Source organism: Artibeus jamaicensis, unplaced genomic scaffold (assembly GCF_021234435.1).
Source record: "Artibeus jamaicensis isolate MK-2021 breed Jamaican fruit bat unplaced genomic scaffold, CSHL_Jam_final contig_470, whole genome shotgun sequence".
Lineage (NCBI taxonomy): Eukaryota > Metazoa > Chordata > Mammalia > Chiroptera > Phyllostomidae > Artibeus > Artibeus jamaicensis.
The window spans coordinates 850431-870519 of NW_026521849.1; the positions used below are offsets into that span (position 1 = coordinate 850431).

Here is a 20089-nt window from a genome sequence, read left to right on the forward strand (position 1 = left end):
GTCTAGCAGGTGAGTGTAATCAGTCCCATGTGTGTCCACTGGGAAAAAGTTGAGAATTGCTCCTATAAAAAGTGTAGTTGTCTGGTTACAATTTACAACAGAGAAGTATTTGCAGTTTCACAAAGTGTTTTCACATACCTTACCTCCTTTCTTACCCCAAACAATCCTGCTGTATTCACTGAGGGCTACAATCCACAATAAAGTCAAGAGAAAGTAACTTTCCAAGGCCTCCCAGCTGATCAGACAGAGCCTACGTGGGGATCCAGGTTATCTTCCCAAATGCTTGGCTGACAACTCTAAACTCTGACTTTGGAAAGTGCAGGAAGGAACCAGGCCAAAAGGTATTCAGAGTGGTCATCTATCTCCCCATCTGGCTCTTATCTTCACAACTGAGCCGTATGGTATCACTGAACACCAGGTATCCAAAATAGGACTGTGAACTTGAGCAACCCCAAAACAGTCACCAGACTCACTCTTCCTCTGTTACAGTGGCTCTCAGACCTTAACATGTACCAAAATATTCTGAAGGGCTGATTAAAACACAAATTGTTGGATTCCATACCCAGAGTTTCTGATACAGCAGGTCTGGGTAGGAGGTGCTGCTGATGCTTGCTGGCCCTAGGCCCACCCTTTGAGAACCACTAATCTGTGACATAACAGGTATCTTCCCTTAGAGACTCTGGAATCTTTATTGGAAGTAGAAAGGATGAGAGGGCTAGAGGACAAACTCAACAGAAGCTGGTTTTCTATGAGGCACAGGATGGATAATCTAGTAAAGAAAAGAAGTAACAAGGTAAGATTGAAAACAATCTGAAGGAACCAGTGTGATATGAAGTAGAGGACAGAATGCTGTGGTCCAGCTAGTGTTTCTTCATTTTTCAGATATGTATCTCAACTTTTACTATGTCCATGTACAATCTGCATTATGATATACTTACAGATTTTTTTAATTTGACTTATTTTCCTCACATATAATTTACTTTTATCCTAAACAAAAATAAAATAATAGTAACAACTTATAAGTATGCCAGTACTTATAAGTATGCCAGGCACACACACATATATTTATACATATATGTTCACATGTACATACACACATGTGCACACATATGTCTACATATTCATTTAAATCCTCACGGCACACCTCTAAGGCAGGTGTATTACTATCTCCATTTTTTCAAATGAGGACACTGAGGCCTGGAGAAGATGAGGAACCCCACCCAAGGTCACACAGCTAACAAGTAGCAGAGCCAGGATTCCAAGCCACACAGCTGGCTCCAGAGTCTATGCTCTTAACCCCTGAAATTTCAGGTTTAGTGAATTAACTATAGGTTAGGTAACTTGTCAAAGAACACATAGCTAGTAATGGGATGGGAATCAAGATCTGGATATAAGTATGGCTCTGAAATCTGTGTGTTGAAGTCCTGCACACGGTCCCATTCAGGTTGCAGTTGGTGATGGCAGTGAAGGAGCTGCTGAGCTGGGACAGGATTGTCTATAGGAGCTTGCAGCTCAGCCTAAAGAAATCCTGGAGAGAGGGTCCTTCTTTGAGTTGAGCATGAGATGCCATCCTGCCTTCTCAGTACCTCTCAGCCTTTAGTCAAATGACCCAAAGCTGACTCTCACTAATACATATCATGAAAATAACTGTTTCAAGTTTTCTTTTCAAATATAAAATTATATTAAATACGCTTTTTTAAAGTGCTTACTCCATACCATCCCATACATCCTCTCCCCAAATATCCCCACTATCCTTGGCTCTTTGGAGATACTAACAGGAGTAGTCAGCCAGTCCTAGGAAACAAACACTGGCCTATAGGAAAGTTTCTTAAGACTCTGCAGGGCAGAGTAGAGTCTCTGTCTTCAGTATGATTCCCTGATGGCCCAGGAAAGTGCTGGGCAGGGATGTGGGTGTGTCTTGGAGCTGTGGGAGCTTACTGTAAAAAGGGGAAGGGGGAAGAGGCCAGCTGGAAAAAAGGAGGAAGCACTCAACTATGCCCCAGTTTGGTCCTCCCAAGCCAGAAACTCCTCCTTCTCTTCCTGTTTATAAAGGCTTAACACCTGGGGAGGAGCAAAACAGGAGTGCCCCTTAGGTGACTGAGGCAGAAAGGAGGTAACAACGGGGTCAAAAGTCATGGGAACCAATTGCGATTGGGCTCCTCCAGGATCAAGGTTTCTCAGTAATAGTCACACCCTGCAGTGCTTCCTATGTAGGAAAGGGTGGTGAGACAAGATTCAAGGAGGAAAGCAGCACTCTCCTTTCCTGACATTTCCTTGCCAGTGAGTGCCATTCACTCAAATCTGGAATGTTATGAACATCTATAGAAAACAATGTAAACTGACACAAGTAAGGTTAGTCAAGAGAAAAGATCAGTGTCTTCCTTTTTGCTCCTCTTCACCCAGACAGCAGGTCTGAGCAGAGGTGGAGGGGGAGCAGTGAAGCCTGGAGAGAGAATGGAGGGATAACTAACAAACAGCAGGTCCTCCTAAGGGTCTCTCCATCTTCCCCTGAGACCTGGGGAAGAACGAGGTTCTGACAGACAATGCAGTGAGATGCACTTGCACTCCAACAGGTCACCAGTGGGTCTTCAAAAACCACAAGTCGGTTCATTTCAATTCTGTGCCTAAACTCTTCTATGGTTTCCTGTGACCTTGATAATAAAGTTCCCACTCCTGGCCTTGGACTCTAGAGCCCACCGTGATGAGCTTCCCTCCTACAGTCATGTCTCTGACCTCTCTTCCCCTCACACCCTCTCATGCTCATTTTGCTTGGCCGCACTGGCCCCCTTTCAGTTTTTCCATCACTCCATGCTCTGTGTTGTCCCAGGGTCTTGGGACAAAGGGTCTGGTCTGTCCAGGGTGCTACCCCCGACCCCCACCCCTATGTATGGAGCATGTCTTCAGGGCTCTGCTCAAGTTCCACTCCCTAAGGAGCACTTCCTACCACTCAGCTAAGGCACCCACCTGCCATCCCAAGCTACTCCATTAGATTCTCCTATTATATTTCTGTCATAAAAGGTGCCACAACAATAAATTACCCTCTATATTCATGTAGATACTATTTTATCTCCCCACCCACTGGAATTTAAATTCCATGATGGTAAAAACTGTGGCTCTCTTGTCTGGTGCTCTAAACCCATTCATTCATGAAAAGATGAAATACATGATCTTATTGTCCCTTTGCCTCCAGCTACCCAGTCTGAGAGACTGTCAGTTGTAACTGAGGAGAGTAGGGTTCTCCTGGACCCTCAGAGAGAGGACACTGTGAGGGGAGAGGAGGTAGCACAGAGACCAGGGCTAGCAGACTGGGACAGACAGGATGTGTGGGAACAAGAGCTGAGCCTGATTCCCTAGACAGCGAGGAGCTTTGTAGTGCCAGCTAGACTCAGAACATTTTTCTGGGCTGACTGGAGTCCCTAACCTTGGAAGCCAGTAGCCCAGTTTCTATGAAATGTACTTCACTGGCTGAGGAATGCCATGTGATGCAAAACTGGAAAGATTAACCTGCTTTGACTAGTTCATGCCGGGAAGAGAACAGGAACTTGATGAACTTGCCATGAACTTGAAATAGTCCATAGTCTGGGGTGGAGGTGGGGAGGAAGGGAGATGAAGAAAGAACAGAAGGAAGGGGTAAGAAACAGCCAGAGAGTAAATAGAAAATACAAGAAAGGATCCTCAGAAATACTGGGTGCCTGGATTGTCTATGTAAAGAGTGGCCTGGGAAAACAGTCAGAACTTGAATGCAGAAAGATGATTAGATTTGCAGGGGCAGAGACTTGGGGAGAAGCAGAGCAACTGGCTGCCTCCAAATGCCCTTCTTTTCTCTGACAAGTGACTCCTGTGGATGAGGGTTCTATGACCATAGACAGAACAGCCATCAAGGTGCCTTCAGGCTTACATACCCTCCCAGAAGCCTGGAGACTTTCCCTGGGAACACTGTGGGAAGCACCCTGACCATTGTTTGTGTCTGGGAAAGAGGGATGCTGGAGTACAACAGATGGCACTCGGACTTCTAGAGGACTGACTAAGTGGAGGGTGTCACTCTTGGGAACAATCTGCCGGGTGGCAGCAGTGAAGAAAAGCAGATAGGATCAGAATGTGGATGCAGGTAGATTTTACACTGGTGCCAAGCCAGACAGGAGCCCCAGGTAGTCGGTCCATCTGTAGCCATGCCAGGAACACCTCTCCACTCATCTGGTCCTGTAAGTCTGTAGTTCTCAAAAAATGTGTTGAAACACACTGGTATGTGGCAACCAGAGGCAAGAAATAGAAGTCAAAGGTCCCTGGTAATATTGAAAGGACCAGGGTCTGTGAGTTTCAGTAAACAACACAATGAGGGAATATAAGGTAAGCTGTTACAATGTCAGTTTAGGAGTATTTCATTGCACTTTTTAGAGGGAGCGAGGTGAAACATTGCAGATTAAAATTTCACAGGTCATGAGAGTAGCAGGTTCTGACATAGAATCCCTCCTTGGGTGCCAGAAAGTTGTCCTCTCCCTTTCTCACTTTCTGTGGTTCAAGCGGAGCTGATCCCGGCCCTCAGTAACATGCTATAGGCATGTGGGTCTGGCCAAACTACTCTGAGCCAGCAGGGCCAGCCTGGAGATCTTGGCTGGAACCTCAGGACAGGAGACATTCTCTCTGCTCAGGCTGTAATCTTAAATGGCCAAAGGCCACTGCATGGCAGAATCTAACTGAAAAAAGAGCTAAGTTCTTTTTTTCCCTCAAACTAAGTTCACCTTCTTCAGGAGGGCCTGAGAAGCCTCTGAGAGGATATGAATCTGACACCGGTACAACTTGCAGATGGAAATGTTTAACTACTGATCTTTATGTGGCAGGAGGGTACTTCTGAAACTTCAAAATCCTTGTAAGAACATTTCTTTTTTTTATTTTTTTTATTGATTATGCTGTTACAGTTGTTCTATTCCCCCTTTATTCCCCTCCACCCTACCCCTCATCCCCACCATTACCCCCCCTTTAGTTTATGACCATGCGTCTCAAGTCCTTTAGATTCTATATTTCTCATGCTATTCTTGCCCCCCCATCTATTTTCTATCTACTGTCTATGCTACTTATTTTCTGTACCTTCTCCCCCATCTCCTCCTCCCACTCCCCTGTTGCTAACCCTCCTTGAGATCTTCATTTCTATGTTTCCACTCCTGATCTAGCTGTCCTTGTAGTTTGCTTTTGTTTTAGGTGTGGTTGTTAATAACTGTGAGTTTGTTGTCCTTTCACTGTTCATGCTTCTTTAACTTCTTTTTCTTAGATAAGTCCCTTTAACATTTCATATAATAAGGGCTTGGTGATGATGAACTCCTTGAATTTGATCTTATCTGAGAAGCACTTTATCTGTCCTTCCATTTTAAATGAAAGTTTTGCTGGATAGAGCAATCTTGGTTGTAGGTCTTTGGATTTCATGACTTGGAATACCTCTTTCCAGCCCCTTCTTGCCTGTAAGGTCTCTTTTGAGAAATCCGCTGACAGTCTGATGGGGACTCCTTTATAGGTGACTGTCCCCTTATCTCTTGCTGCTTCTAGGATTCTCTCCTTCATTTTGATCTTGGCTAATGTAATTATGATGTGCCTTAGTGTGTTGCTTCTTGGGTCCAACTTCTTTGGGACTCTCTGAGCTTCCCGGATTTCCTGGAAGTCTATTTCCTTTGCCAGATTGGGGAAATTCTCCTTTATTATTTGTTCAAATAAGTTTTCCACTGGTGGCTGTGCCTTTCCCCCTTCTGGTACCCCTATAATTCAGATGTTGCAGCGTTTAAAGATGTCCTGAAGGTTCCTAAGACTCTCCTCATTTCTTTGAATTCTTGCTTCTTGACTCTTTTCTGTTTGGCCATTATTTGCTTTCTTCTGGTCCACTCCATTGATTTGAGTCCCAGTTTCCTTTTCATTGCTATTGGTGTCCTGTGCAATTCCATTCATTTCAATTAGTTTCGCCTTCATATATTTGTCTAATTTGTCGGTATAATCAACCTGTTCTGTGAGGATTCTGATCACCAATGTTTTAAACTTTGTGTCTGTGAGTTTTGCTATTTCTTCATCGCTTAGATCTATTGGCTCTGGGGCTCTGAGATCCTCCCGTGCCATTCTTGGTCTGTTCGGGCCCTTTAAGTGTGAGAAGCAGCGCCTTCGATTCCCAGGTCGCTGGGTTGTGACGCTGTATGTGGGGGCGTGGCCAGAGCGGGGAAATGGTGACCCCCTCTGCCGCTTCTCACAGCTGGGTGCCGAGCAGTGCCTTAGGTGGTTCACCTGGGCTGGGCCACTCAGAGTCGCTGGGTTATGACGCTGTATGCGGAGGTGGGGTCAGAGCAGGGAAATGGCCGTGCCCTCCACTGCCGCTTGCTGTGGGGACCTGCCGGCCCGGTCCAACCACCCACATCCTCGCCTGTCCACCCGCGCACAAATGCACGACCTCAGTCAACACGCAGCCCCGCTGCCCCGCTGTCTCCCCCGCGGTCGCTCGCCTCGTCGCTCGCTCGGTTCGCTCATTAGGTCCGACCCTGCGCCTGGATTCCGCGGGCCTGAGTCCGTCTGGCCAAGTTTTCCTGTGCAACCCTGCTCCGCCAGCCACTGGTTTCGCCCCTTACCGGTCAGGCTGAAGAATTTGTTGTTAACGGACTTCCGAAAAGTTCAATTTTCCATGTTCTGGCTATGTTTTCTGTTGCTAATATTTAGTTTTCTCTAATCTTGGTTGTGTGAGAAGGCACGGTACATCCACCTATGCCTCCATCTTGGCGGAAGTCCGTAAGAACATTTCTTATCCAGGAATGGTAGAAGTGGCTAGTCTGAGGTGTCTAGAAGGGGGACGGGACCAGTGAGGAGTTAGGAGGTTCAGGATAGGAAATCTAACAAGCAGGATCCTTACTCCATCAAGGAACTTCACTAATGGTTTGATTGGGAAGAGGCATCACCAGATTTTTCAAAGAAGCAAATGGTAGAAACTCAGTTAGTTAAGCCTGGGGAAAGGCACCCAAAATCAGGAAGGTACTTTGTTCTAATTTTTTCTTAAGCAGAACATTTTCAGGGAGGTTCCCTTGATTCTACAATGCTCTTCAACTATGACAAGCTTAACAATCTCATCCATGTCATTAGCCCAATGCATCCTGGTAAAAGTATATTTCCAAGGCTCTTTGCAACTAGGTGTGGTTATTTGACTAAGTGCTGGCCATTAAGTTATTAGCAGAAGTGTTGTGTGGAACTTCTAATAAGTGTATTAAATTGAGAAGAGATGAACACTTCTTCCCTTCTTCTATTCCACTGCCAGGAGCACAGATATAATGGCTGGAGCTTCAGTTTCCATAGTGGGCCATGAAGATAAAGGCTACCCTAGAGTTGACAGAGTAGAAAGCTAGAGGGGGACAAGTCTTGAAGTCTTCCTGGGACTGCTAAAGACACTTATGGATTACATATCTCCGGGCTGCTTTGGTATGACAGAGAAATATAATTCTACCTTCTTTCTGCCTCTATGACTTGGAGTTGCAGATAGAAATGTTCTATTATGTGCAGTGGAATCTAGTCCTAACTGATTGGAGTTTCAGTATATATCACCTTTATAACAAACTAAAATTTCTACCTTCAGTTTTTTATGACATTTTAAATAGAAGTTTTTAAAAATGAAATTAGAATAATTTGAAGCAAAAGAAAGCAAAAATATCACTAAAGCAACCACTAATTTGGCCCTCTTCTTCCCTTTTGTTCTTCTCCTTGTATCACTTATTTTCTTTCCAGCATTTATCATGATTAGTATCCCTCTCTACGTGGCAGAATTGGAAGAGTGGTGATCTCGGCCTGTGAGGGATGTTGACTGAGAGGGGCACAGAGGAGCCTTCTAGGGCACTGAAAATAATTTATATCTTGACGTACATGGTGGTTGCCCAACTACATACATATGTTAAGGCATCATATGTATGTGTATAGGTGTATGTGTGTACTAAGATCAGAACACTCTACTGTATGTATGTTACACTTTAATGAAAATAATTTATAAAAATTCTCTCTAAAATTCCATACCTTTTTATGGCCACCATAGATGTTTATTCTTAGAAATACTTTTCCTATATTTTCAGTTCAAGAACTACATAAGTTTGGTACTCTCCCCTTATTCCTTACCCAGTTTTGTCAATTGGGAAAGTGCCCAGGTAATAGTCACATGCCCAAACACACTTGCAGCCAGGAGTTGTCATGACACATAGTGCTAGCCAGTGAGGAATAAGCAGAAGTCTGTTGGGTAGGTCTTTTAGAAAAGCTATAGTTTTCTCAATTAAAAAAGGGATAATATGGGTGATGATGATGGGTCAGTGTAGATTCATCAAGTGTAATGAATGTGGCGCTCTGACAATGGCAGAGCCTATGCACATGTGGGGTCTATGGGGAGTCTCTGTGCTTTCTTAATGTTGCTGTGAACCAAAAAGTGCTCTATAAAATAAAATATGTTGAAAAACATTTGAAAGACAACTTTTCTCAATATCACGAAATGAAAAGCCAAAAGTGGGGAGGCAGAAAAGCTAAGAGGAGCCGGCTTTGTGGAGGACTGCTCCTGAGCAGCTGTACCAGCCGTGGATGCCCTATTTCCTTTACATGACATGAGAAAAAGGATGTGTTCAAGCCTCTGTGATTAGAGTTTCCTGGCCCATTGGGCAATCTGTGACTGAGATGTAAAGGTTTTAGTTTTACACATGGCAAAAACTTCCTGGGACGCAAGGGGACTCTCAGGTGCTAATTCACTGTGGCTTGGCAAGGGCCCAAGGCAAAAAAGGGGAACCCCATAGACATCTTCCAAATGCAACCTCCATCTGCATGCTCCTGTGACCCTTTCTCTTGATAACAGTCTTCACGCTCTCTCTGGGAACTGAATTCTTCTGGCAGAAGGAGCTAGGGGAGAATGACTCAACATGCAGAGAACCTGGGTTCGTAAAACTTCTGAGAGCTAGTAGTAGAGTATTACATCACTGCATCACTGTTTCTCAATCTTTTTAACCAATTTCTACTTTTGATAAACACAAACTGTATTTTCTATAGTTTGTGTTAAGAAAACCAGGGCTTTCCCCTCTCCTGAAAAATTCCCAAACATTTTCAAACCACATGAACTACCATTCTCCTCACCCAGGAGCTTCTGATAATCTCAGCACACCTCTTGAGACTCAATGATCTAATCTGAGTTTCTATAGAGTCTGAAAACCTGACAGACACCCTGGTAACTCCAGTGATACCACAACTAGTGGGGGAAGTCACATGTGTGACAGAAGCAGGTTAAGGGAGAAGAGCAGAGGGAGGGCTTAGAAAAGGAACAGAGAGCATACAGTTTTGCACTAATTTGGCTCACCTTTGGCACCTGACTGCAGGCACATCCAGCTTTACTAAGGGAGTCTGTACCACTTCCATTTTCAGAGGCTGTCTTGTCCATCTTCCTTCGCTCAAGGTCGACACTAAAAAGCAGTACAAAGGTGGCCCGAGACCCTTTGGTGAAAAGCAGTCCAAAGATGAAAGCTACCCAGTGGTCTGGCCTAAAAGCTGAGTGTGTGTGCCCAAGGGGACGAGGCAATGAGGGGTGGGATTTGTTTTTCAGTCCAGTTCCTGGTCTGAAGTTCAGCTCTATGTAGATAGCAAGTGGAGAAGGGGCTATAGATAGCAAGGAGAAAAGAAAAGTTCAGACAACCTCTTAAAGATTTTAGTAATAAAGGAAGAGTCTCCTCCCAAGTTCTTATTTCCATTTCACAATCAAATCTAGATTCTTATAAACATTCATGCTCATAAATGTTAAACAACACTGTGAATCTAGTAGGAAAAAACAGTAAATGGTGTCATCTCTATTCTCTGTGTATTCAAACTTTTTAGAGACACTGAAGGAGGGACCAATGAAAGACCATCTCTGGCATCTGGGGTTAGAGCAGCAACTAGAACATGTGAAGAGCAGGGAGTTTCCAAAGACCTGGAAAACTGGGGTTGAGGGTCATTCTTTCCTTCTTGATTTCAGGGAAAGAGTGAAAGCTACTGTCAGAAAGCCTGATCATGTTGGAAGTAGATGACATGACACCCTGGCTTATGCCTTTGTATCTTCCTGTGTGGCATCTACAGGACTTCCAGGGTCTGCAGGTTGAGTCTAACCTGCACCCTCCTGGTACAGTGGGGAACAAGTGCAGTGGTGAGCACCTTGACTCCAGAGCCAGACAGCCTGGGTCCTAAGTTTAGAGTTCAGCTCTTCCATTCATCAGCTGGTTGACATCAGGCAAATTACTTAAACCTCTCTATACTTCAGTTTTCTCTTCTGTAAAATGGGGATGTGTTCTAACCCCACAGAATGTTTTAAGGATTAAATGAGTTCATCTTTGTAAAATTCTTTGGCATAGTGCCTTACACATAGTATCATATGAGCAGTAAATGTTGGCTGTTGAACTGATTTCCTATGTTTGCTGTAACAAACTGCCACAAACTTGATGGCTTAACACAACACAAATTTATTTTCTCACAGTTCTGGAGCCAAGACATTCAAAACCAGTATCACTGGGCTAAAATCAATATGTAGGCAGGACCATGGTCCTTGTGGAGGCTCCAGAGGAAAACCTATTCCTTGCCTCTTCCAGCTCCTGGTGGCTATTGACATCCTTGGCTTATGGCCACATCACTCCAGTCTCCGTTTCTGTGATCACATTACCTTCTCCTCTTCTGTCTGAAATGTCCCTCTGCCTCCTTCTTATAAAAATATTTGTGATTACATTTAGAGCCCAACCAGATAAACATGGATAATCTCCCCATCATAAAATTTTTAATCACATCAGAAAAGTCCTTTTCTGCCATATAGAGAAAGCAATATTCACAGCTTCCAAAGATTAGGAAATGGATCTCTTTTGGAAGAACCATTATCCAGACACTGCAGCTGGTGCTATTGGCCAGGAGAGGAGTCTGATGAACAGTGAGCAGGTGGACAGAGGAAGGAAGGAGAGGTCTCTGCACAGTGAGGGTGTGATATGGTTACCAGCAGTGGGTGGCAAAAACATGCAATGCCCACGACAGAGGCCAAGAGAGACAGAGTCCAAAGATGCGAGTGCTCGACTGATCCTTCTTATTTCTCTTCTTTAGAAACACCAGTACTGGGGATGAATGTGAAAGGCTGTACAGTAGGAGGATACCACTATCATAATGACAGAGGAAAGGCTGCACAAGTGGCAACCAAAAGACAAGATGCAAGCAGGAAAGAGTATAAACTGTCACCTCACACTTTCATAAAGGACCACTGCAAGGACCCCAAACGGTAATAACACACATGGAAGCAGCATGAAGTGTACTGGCACAGGACAGCAGCGAAATCTCAGTCTATTTGGATGTACTGGTGCAGATCACCTGCCCTCCTACTCCCCAGCAGAGTTCCATTTCTCTCTGGTGTCTTGCAGTTCTTCATTCATTTTTATGAAAGGTATTTACCCCAAAGCCCACCTGACTCTTTGCCCCCACTGCCATGCTCTCCTGAATCCACACCACCACCAGTCCTCCCTAAATGACTGTAATCTATATCTAGTTGATCTCTCAACTTCCAACTTACTGCCTCTACAGACCATTCTTCACACAGCAGCCAGTACGATCTTGTCAAATCAAAAATCTCATCATGTCACTCTCCTCTTATGGCCCTTAAGTGACTTCCCCCTACTTACAAGTGGAATTCCAGCTCTTTACTGTAACCAATATAAGGCCCTGCCATAGTCTCATCTCCTACTTTAATTGTCCTGGTTTACCATGCTCTAATCACACTGGCCTTTCTGTCCCCCCAACACAGAAGTGCTTTCTGCCTTGTACTTACTTGACAGTTCTTCTGCCAGCACTTCGCACAGCCCCTTCTCAGAATTTAGTTCAATCTAAATTGTGAGACACTCAATCAAGTGTCAGCTCAGCAGCAACCTCAGAGATGGCTTCCCTGAGCCTTCCAGCTGAAGAAGTCCCTGACACTCCCTGGCAACTCTCCCTCTCATTTCACTGCTTTATTTTCTCCACAAAATCTCTGTAATTACTCCTGTGCTCACATTTACTTGTTATTGTCTATCTCCCTCCATTAGAATGCACCCACTTTCTATGAGTGCAAGACCACAGCTATTTTTTACCCTGATATCCCTGGTATTTGGTACAAATCCCACCATCCTTGGGAGGAGATACATATTTGTTGAATTAATGAATGAAACAACAGCTCTTTTTTATTGTTAGTTTGCTACTGTGAAATTCTGCATTCTCCTTCACTTTGAATATTTTATATCTATACCTCCCTCATTTGCTAAGCATATCTACATAATAAAGGTATATTAGCCTGAATTGTCAATACTCACCCTAAGAAAAGATCCCTGCAGCTTCCAGCAAAATCACTGGGAGTGCCTTTAAACTACGAGAGAGCTCTCAAGTGATTACTGGCTGTGGTCCCAGTAGAAAATGAACATTATCATGGTCCCAGTAGAAAATAAAATGAGGCACCTAAGGACAAATATCTCTGAGCTTTTTAAAATTGACTTCTCTTCATTTTAATTCTACCACTTATCATCCACACATCAACATGGAAATAATTATCAAGTGTATAACATATTCCAGGTTCTCTTCCAGGCACCAAGGATACAACGGTGAGCAAAATAGCCATGGTTCTTGCCCTCATGGATAGTCTTTTAAGGGAGATGTACATTAAGCAAATTATCACAGAAATAACTGTTTTATTATAAACTGAGCTATGTGCTGTGAGGAATAGTCAAAGATGCTATGAGGGCAACAAAAATTTTTTAAAAATTTATAATAGCACCATGAATACTTAGGAATCTATTTAAGAAAAGATGTAAAAACCTCTATGCTGAACACAAGTAAGTATGGCTGAGAGAAATTAAACTTCCTAGTAAATAGAGAGCTATATTACATTCATAGATTGGATGGCTCAGTATTGTTCCAATGTTGATGGTGTCAAATTGATCCATAAGAGTCAACACAATCCCAATCAAAATTCTAGCAGGCTTTTTTGTAGAAAATAATTTATATAAAAATGCAAATGACCTAGAAAAGCTAAAGCAATTTTTTAAAAGAAGAACAAACTTGGGGAACTTACACTATCTGATTTCAAGATTTATTGTAAAACTACAGTAACCAAGACTATATAGAAATGGTGAAAAGGAAAGACAAAAATCACTAAAGTAGAAGAGACATTTAAGAATTAGATCCAACTAAAATCAGTTCATATTCAGTAAAGGTGCCAAGGCAATTCAACAGGGAAAGTCAAATCTGGAATTGAATAGGTAGGTAAAGATTTCTTAGGACATAAAGCACAAACCATAAATTAGGCTTTATCAAAATTTGAAATTTTTATTCTTCTAGAGACAGATAAGAAAATTAAAAGGCAGGTCATAGAGCAGGAGAAAATATTTAGAATATATATATCTAACAGATGACTAATGCCTTGAATATAATAATGAACTCTCAAAACTCAAAAGTATAAAAATAATTCAAATTTTTAAAAATGAGCAGAAGACTTGAACAGACACTTTACAAAAGAAGATATGAAAAAGGCCAATACTTGAAAAGATGCTCAACATCAATATTCATTAGGGAAATGCAAATTAAAAGCACAATGAGATGCCAATACACACTAATTAGAATGCCTAAAACTTAAGCCTAACAAACACCAAGTGTTGGAGCAACAGGAATACATTGCTGGTGGGAATAAAGATGGTACAGCCTCCTTGGGAAACTGACAGTTTCTTAAAAATTTAACCTATCCAACAAATACGTATCCTAGCTATTTGCCCAACAAAACTGAAAACACATATTCACACCTAAATGACAATGTACATAGCATCTTTGTTGACACAAGCTAAAAACAGAAGGAAAAATGTTTATTAACAGGTGAATGGATAAATAAAATATAAAATATCCATAAAACAGAATACTATTCATCAATAGAAAAAATGCCATGAGAACATATAATGAAGGGAATCTAGTTGAATCTCAATATAAGCCACCATCATTTCTTACCAGGATTTTGACAGGAGGTGTGACTGGCTCCATCACAGCTAGTCACTGCTAGTTTGGTGAAGAAGGTCTAGAGTCAGCTTTGGGCACAGGGGATTTGAGATGCTTGGGAGACATCCAAATGACAGTGACTACTAAGTAGGTGGACATGTGGATGTGAAAGTTCACAGGATGGAGATTCAAAATTGGGAGTATGAAGATGGTAATTGATGCTGTAGAAATGGATACAGTAGAGTAGGGAGAGAGCACAGGATAAGGAGAGTAAGGAAGCTAGAACCAAGGCTTAAGGAACTTCAATATTTAGAGGGTGTAGAGGCAAAAGTGAGCTAACAAAGAAAATTAAGATGTGACCAAAGAAAAAGCAGGGAAACCAGAAGAGCAAAGCTTATCAGAATTCATGGAAAGAATTCAAGGTGGGTATAGAAACTGTGTTGAATGCTAATAAAATAATAAGGAAATACCCACTGAATTTGGTAACATAGAGGTCACTGCTAACATTAAGAAGAACAGATCCCATGGAAAGATAGGAACATAACCCAGGTTAGAGTAGACTGAAGGGTGACCGATAAATGAGGAAGCAGAGAAAGTGATTATACATTTAAATAATGGGTTCAACTTCCTAGCATAACAAGCTGGGTCATAAAGATGATGAGAAAAAGACTGAACTTGAAGATTGTGAAACTGCTTTTGTGAAAGAAAAAAAAAAGAACCATGTTCTTCTCCTGCAAAATAGGTGGGCATTATGAATCATGAGTTCAAAAGTTTCCTTTATGCCCTGGCTGGTGTGGCTCAGTGGGCTGAGCACCAACCTGTGAACCAAAAGGCTGTGGGTTTGATTCTCAGTCAGGGCACATGCCTGGATTGCAGGCCAGGTCCCTGGTTGGGGGTTTGCAAGAGGCAGCTCATTGATATTTCTCTCAGGCATTGATGTTTCTCTTTCTCTCTCTCTTCCCCTCTTTCTAAAAAATAAATGAAATTTTTTAAGTGTCCTTTATTATATTACCTTCCTAACTACCATGAAAATGGAAAAGGGGATTCAATGGGGGCCTCCAACACAGGTTATATACAACAATGATATGAGAAATGCATCAGGTGGCAGAAGAACAGGAGGGAATAAAAAAAAAAAGCAGTCCTATTCCTCAATATCTGTTTTCTACTAAGTTTTTAGTTTGCTCTTGAGTCCAGATCCTTGTGAATATTTATAGAAAATCGTAAGAGCAAAATGACACAAATAAATTTGGTAGCAAACAACAGAGAATGGTCTCTTCCTTAGTTCCCCTAGTTATCTTGGAAGTGCATGTTTGTGCTGAGGGAAGGAAATAAATGAAAACATAGAACTTGGTTTTAGAGGAGAAGAGTGCTGAAGAGAAAGAAAAGCTAAATATTAAAATACCTGAAGAAGCTCTAGAGTCAGCTAGATCTGGGGTTCTAGGCAACAAAATGGATGAATGAATAAATGAATGAGTGAGCGAATGAGTGAATGAGTGAATAGGCAAGCAATAGGAAGCAAGCATGTCCTTAAGAAAGAATGGAGATTTTGCAAACAGAGATCAGGCCACAGATGGCAAGAGACCCAATCCTTAGGTTAAGAACCAGGACTCTGTTTCCTCAGGCATGTGTTTCAACAAAACTTTAAGGAGCTATATAGGTGAAAATAGTGAGAAAAGAACAGGGTGGCTCAGTGGTTGGGCCCACATCACAGGGAGAGAGAAGCACCATTCTCCTAGAAAGAGCCATGTAGGCACATTAGGCCCACTGAGTCCCTGACACTTTCCCAAGTCAGAGAGCATGTCTGTGTCCTCAGCCTCTAGATATTTTACCAGTGGCTCACTCTCACTGAAGCTGTCCAACAGGCTTGAAAGTTTGTGACCACTTCTACTTATAGGCATCCACAAAGAGCTAAGCACTGGCTCACATGCTTTACATATGCTGTCTTACTGACTCCTTACAGCAATTCTGGGATGTTAGTATCTCCATCCTCACCTGACTGAAAAGGAAATTAGAGTTCAGAAAATTCATATGCTCCAAAGTCACAATGAAGGGACTTGAACTGAGCCCACATGTACATGACTCTGAATCCCATGCTATTTCTTCCAGAATAAGCATCAGGCTAGGAGAAACCAATCTGTTTTTCAACTGAGAGGGTAAAAGAAACTTATTGGGGGGAGAGGGGAGGAGACCATATAGAAAGGGAAAAAATTAAGAATAAAAGGAAGTAGAAATCTTGTTTTCTGAGAATGAGTAGAATTACAGAAGAAATTGCCTAGAAGTGAATCTGACTTGGAAAAATGGGGAAAATGCCTAGGATTAAAAAGGAATTCAGGAACTTGGTTTGGAAGTCAGAATGAGGATATCTAGGGTTAGGAGAAAGATGCTGGCACCTTTTCCTTCGGGTTGGAGAGGAGACAGCGCTCAATTACTGACCTGCCTCTCTATAGTCACGTGACTTGTGTTGGTATAAAAGCTTTCTACCAGCCAGGTTCCTTACAATATTTTCCTGTGCGAAATGGGCAGTAGCAGTGGCTGAAGGTCTGTTCCTCTTTCCCAGAAGCTTTCAGACTTTCCGAGAAGCCATCTATCCGGAAAAGCGAAGACAAGGCAAGGCAGCTAGCTGAGTGCTTGCACTCTGGGAAGGAATGCCAGGATCAGAATTGGAGGGGAAGCTGTTGGGGGGCTGGAGGAAGTCTGTCAAAAATTGAGTGTAAGGATTATACCTGGTAACAGCAGCCAGTGGGGTGGGGACAAGGAAATGCAGACCAGGACATCAAGCCCAGGAAAAGGATGGAGGGGTCAGACTGTGTGGCTGGTGAGGGTTCTAAGCCAAGTGAAAGTTGAGTTACTCGTTAAGAAGAGTTCTTGTTTATAGTAAAAACACCAGGCTCAGGAGCTAGTGACTGCCCGTGGGCTTCTCTAAATATTCTGTAATGCCTTTTGGGGAACAAGCTCCTCAAAATAGTGTTGGCTCACCTTCCTCTCACCCTCCCTACCCCCACATTTCACTAGCTTCCCTTTTAAACAGTCCCTGAGTTTGGTATTGGACAGGGGAGGAAAATCTGTGTTCTGCAAAAGGAGAGGAAAACGAGGTAGGGAGATGGGTTGGAAGCTAAGCACCTGCTTCCTGGGTGTGGGAGGGGTCCTGTGGAGGGCCAGCCTGGGTAGGGGGCCTGATTCTCACAGCAGAGTTCTCCTCTCCGTGTGGGAAGTCCTGCTTTATCTCTCTGAAGATCTCCAACTGAAGAAGGACTTAAGGAAAGTTGGAAACCAGTAACAGTAGCTTCCTGTATCTGAGAGGAGAGTAGGAGAAAGGCTGGGGAAACAGGAGGGGGAATTCACTTGGGAAGCCAAGGTTGGTCTCCCCCAGAGAATTATGACAGCAAATGTAATAACTCCTAGTTAATATCCCACCCCAGGCAAAGTCAATAATTGCTCTGGGCAGTTCTGGCAGGTGTGTGAACAAGCAGCGGTGGCAGCAGAAAGCCTGAGCCTGGGAAGGGGAGAGTGCCAGAGAGGATGTCCTTATCCTGAACCAGAGGCAGGCTATGAGTGGGGACTCCTGACCCTGCCCTTTTCATCCTCTTTCAGATTGGTCATGCTAGACTCAAAGAGCTCCTGGATCCTCTCGGCCTACACCATCATCTTCCTCACTGGTCTCCCAGCCAACCTCCTGGCCCTTCGGGCCTTCCTGGGCCGGGTCCGCCAGCCTCACCCTGCACCTGTCCACATCCTCCTGCTCAGCCTGACACTGGCGGACCTCCTCCTGCTGCTGCTGCTCCCCTTCAAGATCTGTGAAGCTGCATATAACTTCCAATGGCCTCTGCCTGAGGTAGCCTGTGCGCTCACAGGTTTCGGCTTCTACAGCAGCATCTACTGCAGCACGTGGCTGCTGGCAGGCATCAGCATCGAGCGCTACCTGGGAGTGGCTTTCCCCGTGCGGTACAAGCTGTCCCGGCGGCCTCTGTATGGAGTGATTGCTGCTCTGGTTGCCTGGATCATGTCCTTTGGTCACTGTACCATTGTGATCATCACTCAGTACTGGGACTCATCACAGAACACCACAAAAACCACAAATTTTACCTGTTATGAGAACTTCACCGACACCCAGCTAAAGTTTTTGCTTCCTGTGAGACTGGAGCTCTTCCTCGTCCTCTTCTTGATCCCCATGATGGTCACCATCTTCTGCTACTGGCGCTTTGTGTGGATCATGCTCACCCAGCCCCATGTGGCAGCCCAGAGGCGGCGCCGAGCTGTAGGGCTGGCTGTTGTGACACTCCTTAATTTCCTGGTGTGCTTTGGGCCTTATAATGTGTCCCACGTGGTGGGGTATGCCACAGAGAAGAGCCCTGCATGGAGAGCAGAAGCTGTGGTATTAAGTTCCCTCAACGCCAGCCTGGACCCCCTGCTTTTCTATTTCTCTTCTTCAGATGTGCGCCGAGCCTTTGGAAAAGGGCTTCAGATACTGCGACATCAGGGCTCCTCTCTGTTGGGACGCAGAGGCAAAGAAGTAGCAGAGATGACAAATGGGGACAGGGGTGTGAGTCAAGCAGAAGGAGCACCGAGTTCTGATTTCACCACAGACTAGGGAGGTTCCTGGACCTCTGGAGGCACTGGGGGACACATATGGGTTGAGCGGGTTGGGAGAGGGAAAGCTTGAGAGTTTCAGGTTCAGGAATCTTCAGACCCAACCTAGTACTGGCACTGTAAAAATCTCTCACCTTCCCAAAAGAACACAGCTCCCTGACAAAAGGAGAAATAGCTAAGGTTAGGAGCACTATTGGGCCAAGTTTTAGAAGCAATGTCGCTAATATGAATTTAGTCCTTGTGAGGTGGTCAGTGATCAGGCTGAAGCAGAGAATCCTGAAGCAATTTTGCCATAAGCTTTGTAAAAACACCTGGGTGCTGGTATAGTTGTTGATGCTGGAAATAAGCCAATGTGAAAGAGATGGAAGAGAAATACTAAATGAGGTCAAAGAATACTCAGGAAAGTTCTGAGCCAAGGGGACTGGGAGAGACGGCTGAGGGCTTAGGTCTCTGATGCTCTAGACTTGCACTGTATTAATCAAGCCTGCTGCTTTGTAAGTGTGCTCCAACCATCTTCACGTGTGTATCTTCTCTCCTCCATTAAACTGGGAGCGTCCTGAGGCTGGGTCTTGTCTTCTCCCTCCATGGCACCCCACACATGTCAGGATACAGCTTGGCACCCATCAGTCAGAGCTCAAAACTGACTAGCACAAGAATAGACAGCTTGGTCCAGCAGACTGAAAAATAAAGATTTTAAAACTCTGAAGTTAGTGTCCACTTTCTGTAACATTTCTGCAAGCCTGGCAAGGGCAAAAATGGAATGAAGAACCAGACTCAGCAACAAAGAGGGAAGGTGAAGCATCTGAAACCACAGAAACATTTTAAGGTAAAGATGTAATGGAAGTGGATTAAGTGAGGGGACCAACATAATCCTGTTTAGATCTATGAGTAGAAACTGGATTTAGAAAGATGTGGGCTGAGTCCTGATCCTGACTCAAAGTTATCAGTGGATCACAGGGGCTTAAAACATCCTACTCTTCTTCTTAGAAACCTGCAGAGTTTTCTGATCATCAAAACTTTCCCTTCCAGGAACTCATTTCAAATCATTCCATTGCCTGCTTTGTATCCTCTCTCCCTTCCCAGTTCCACCTGCCTGAGTCATTTTTCTACAATAAGGACTCGTAGACCACTCTCTGTAGGTAACTGACCCTCCAGCCCCTAGCATAGTGGTTTGCAACAGAGGCCATACATCACAATCACATGTAGAGATATAAAAATAACAAGTGGCCACCTCAAATCTATGGACTCAGAATCTCAGGGTGGCTCCCCAGGAGAGTATGATAGACGGCTCAGTCAGAATCACTGGCCTAGCTCTGGCACCCAATAAGTCCAAGAAATTACTCTTTGGAGAGGTCATTCCTACCTATAAGTCCCCCTCAACTCCATGGATCCCCCTCTTATAACTGCTTGCTTTTCCCCTTCTTATAAAACCCCACTTAGTATTTACTTTCTCCAGAAAAACTTTCCTTGTTGTTTCTATTCAACTGAGAGCTCATTTTCTCTGTTTTTCTTCCTCAGA

The 20089-nt window shown here is 43.8% G+C and overlaps 1 protein-coding gene across 4 annotated transcripts; it reads left to right on the plus strand.

The window, feature by feature from the left end:
• The first annotated feature begins 4662 nt into the window (after nucleotides 1-4662).
• Nucleotides 4663-19268, plus strand: FFAR2 (free fatty acid receptor 2). Of its 4 annotated transcripts, none has more exons than XR_005079902.2 (2): nucleotides 4663-4867; nucleotides 11086-11800. XR_005079902.2 is itself a non-coding variant. In XM_037127430.2 (2 exons), exons 1-2 carry the CDS (start codon nucleotides 4830-4832, stop codon nucleotides 18569-18571), a joined length of 1035 nt encoding a protein of 344 aa, XP_036983325.2. In that variant the 5' UTR covers nucleotides 4668-4829; the 3' UTR covers nucleotides 18572-19268. The 4 variants fall into 4 exon arrangements, 3 of the variants coding, with proteins under 3 accessions (XP_036983325.2, XP_036983326.2, XP_036983327.2); XM_037127430.2 differs by lacking the exon at nucleotides 11086-11800 and adding an exon at nucleotides 17575-19268 and having other exon boundaries at nucleotides 4668-4867; XM_037127431.2 differs by lacking the exons at nucleotides 4663-4867; nucleotides 11086-11800 and adding exons at nucleotides 16498-16590; nucleotides 17575-19268.
• Nucleotides 19269-20089: the final 821 nt, after the last annotated feature.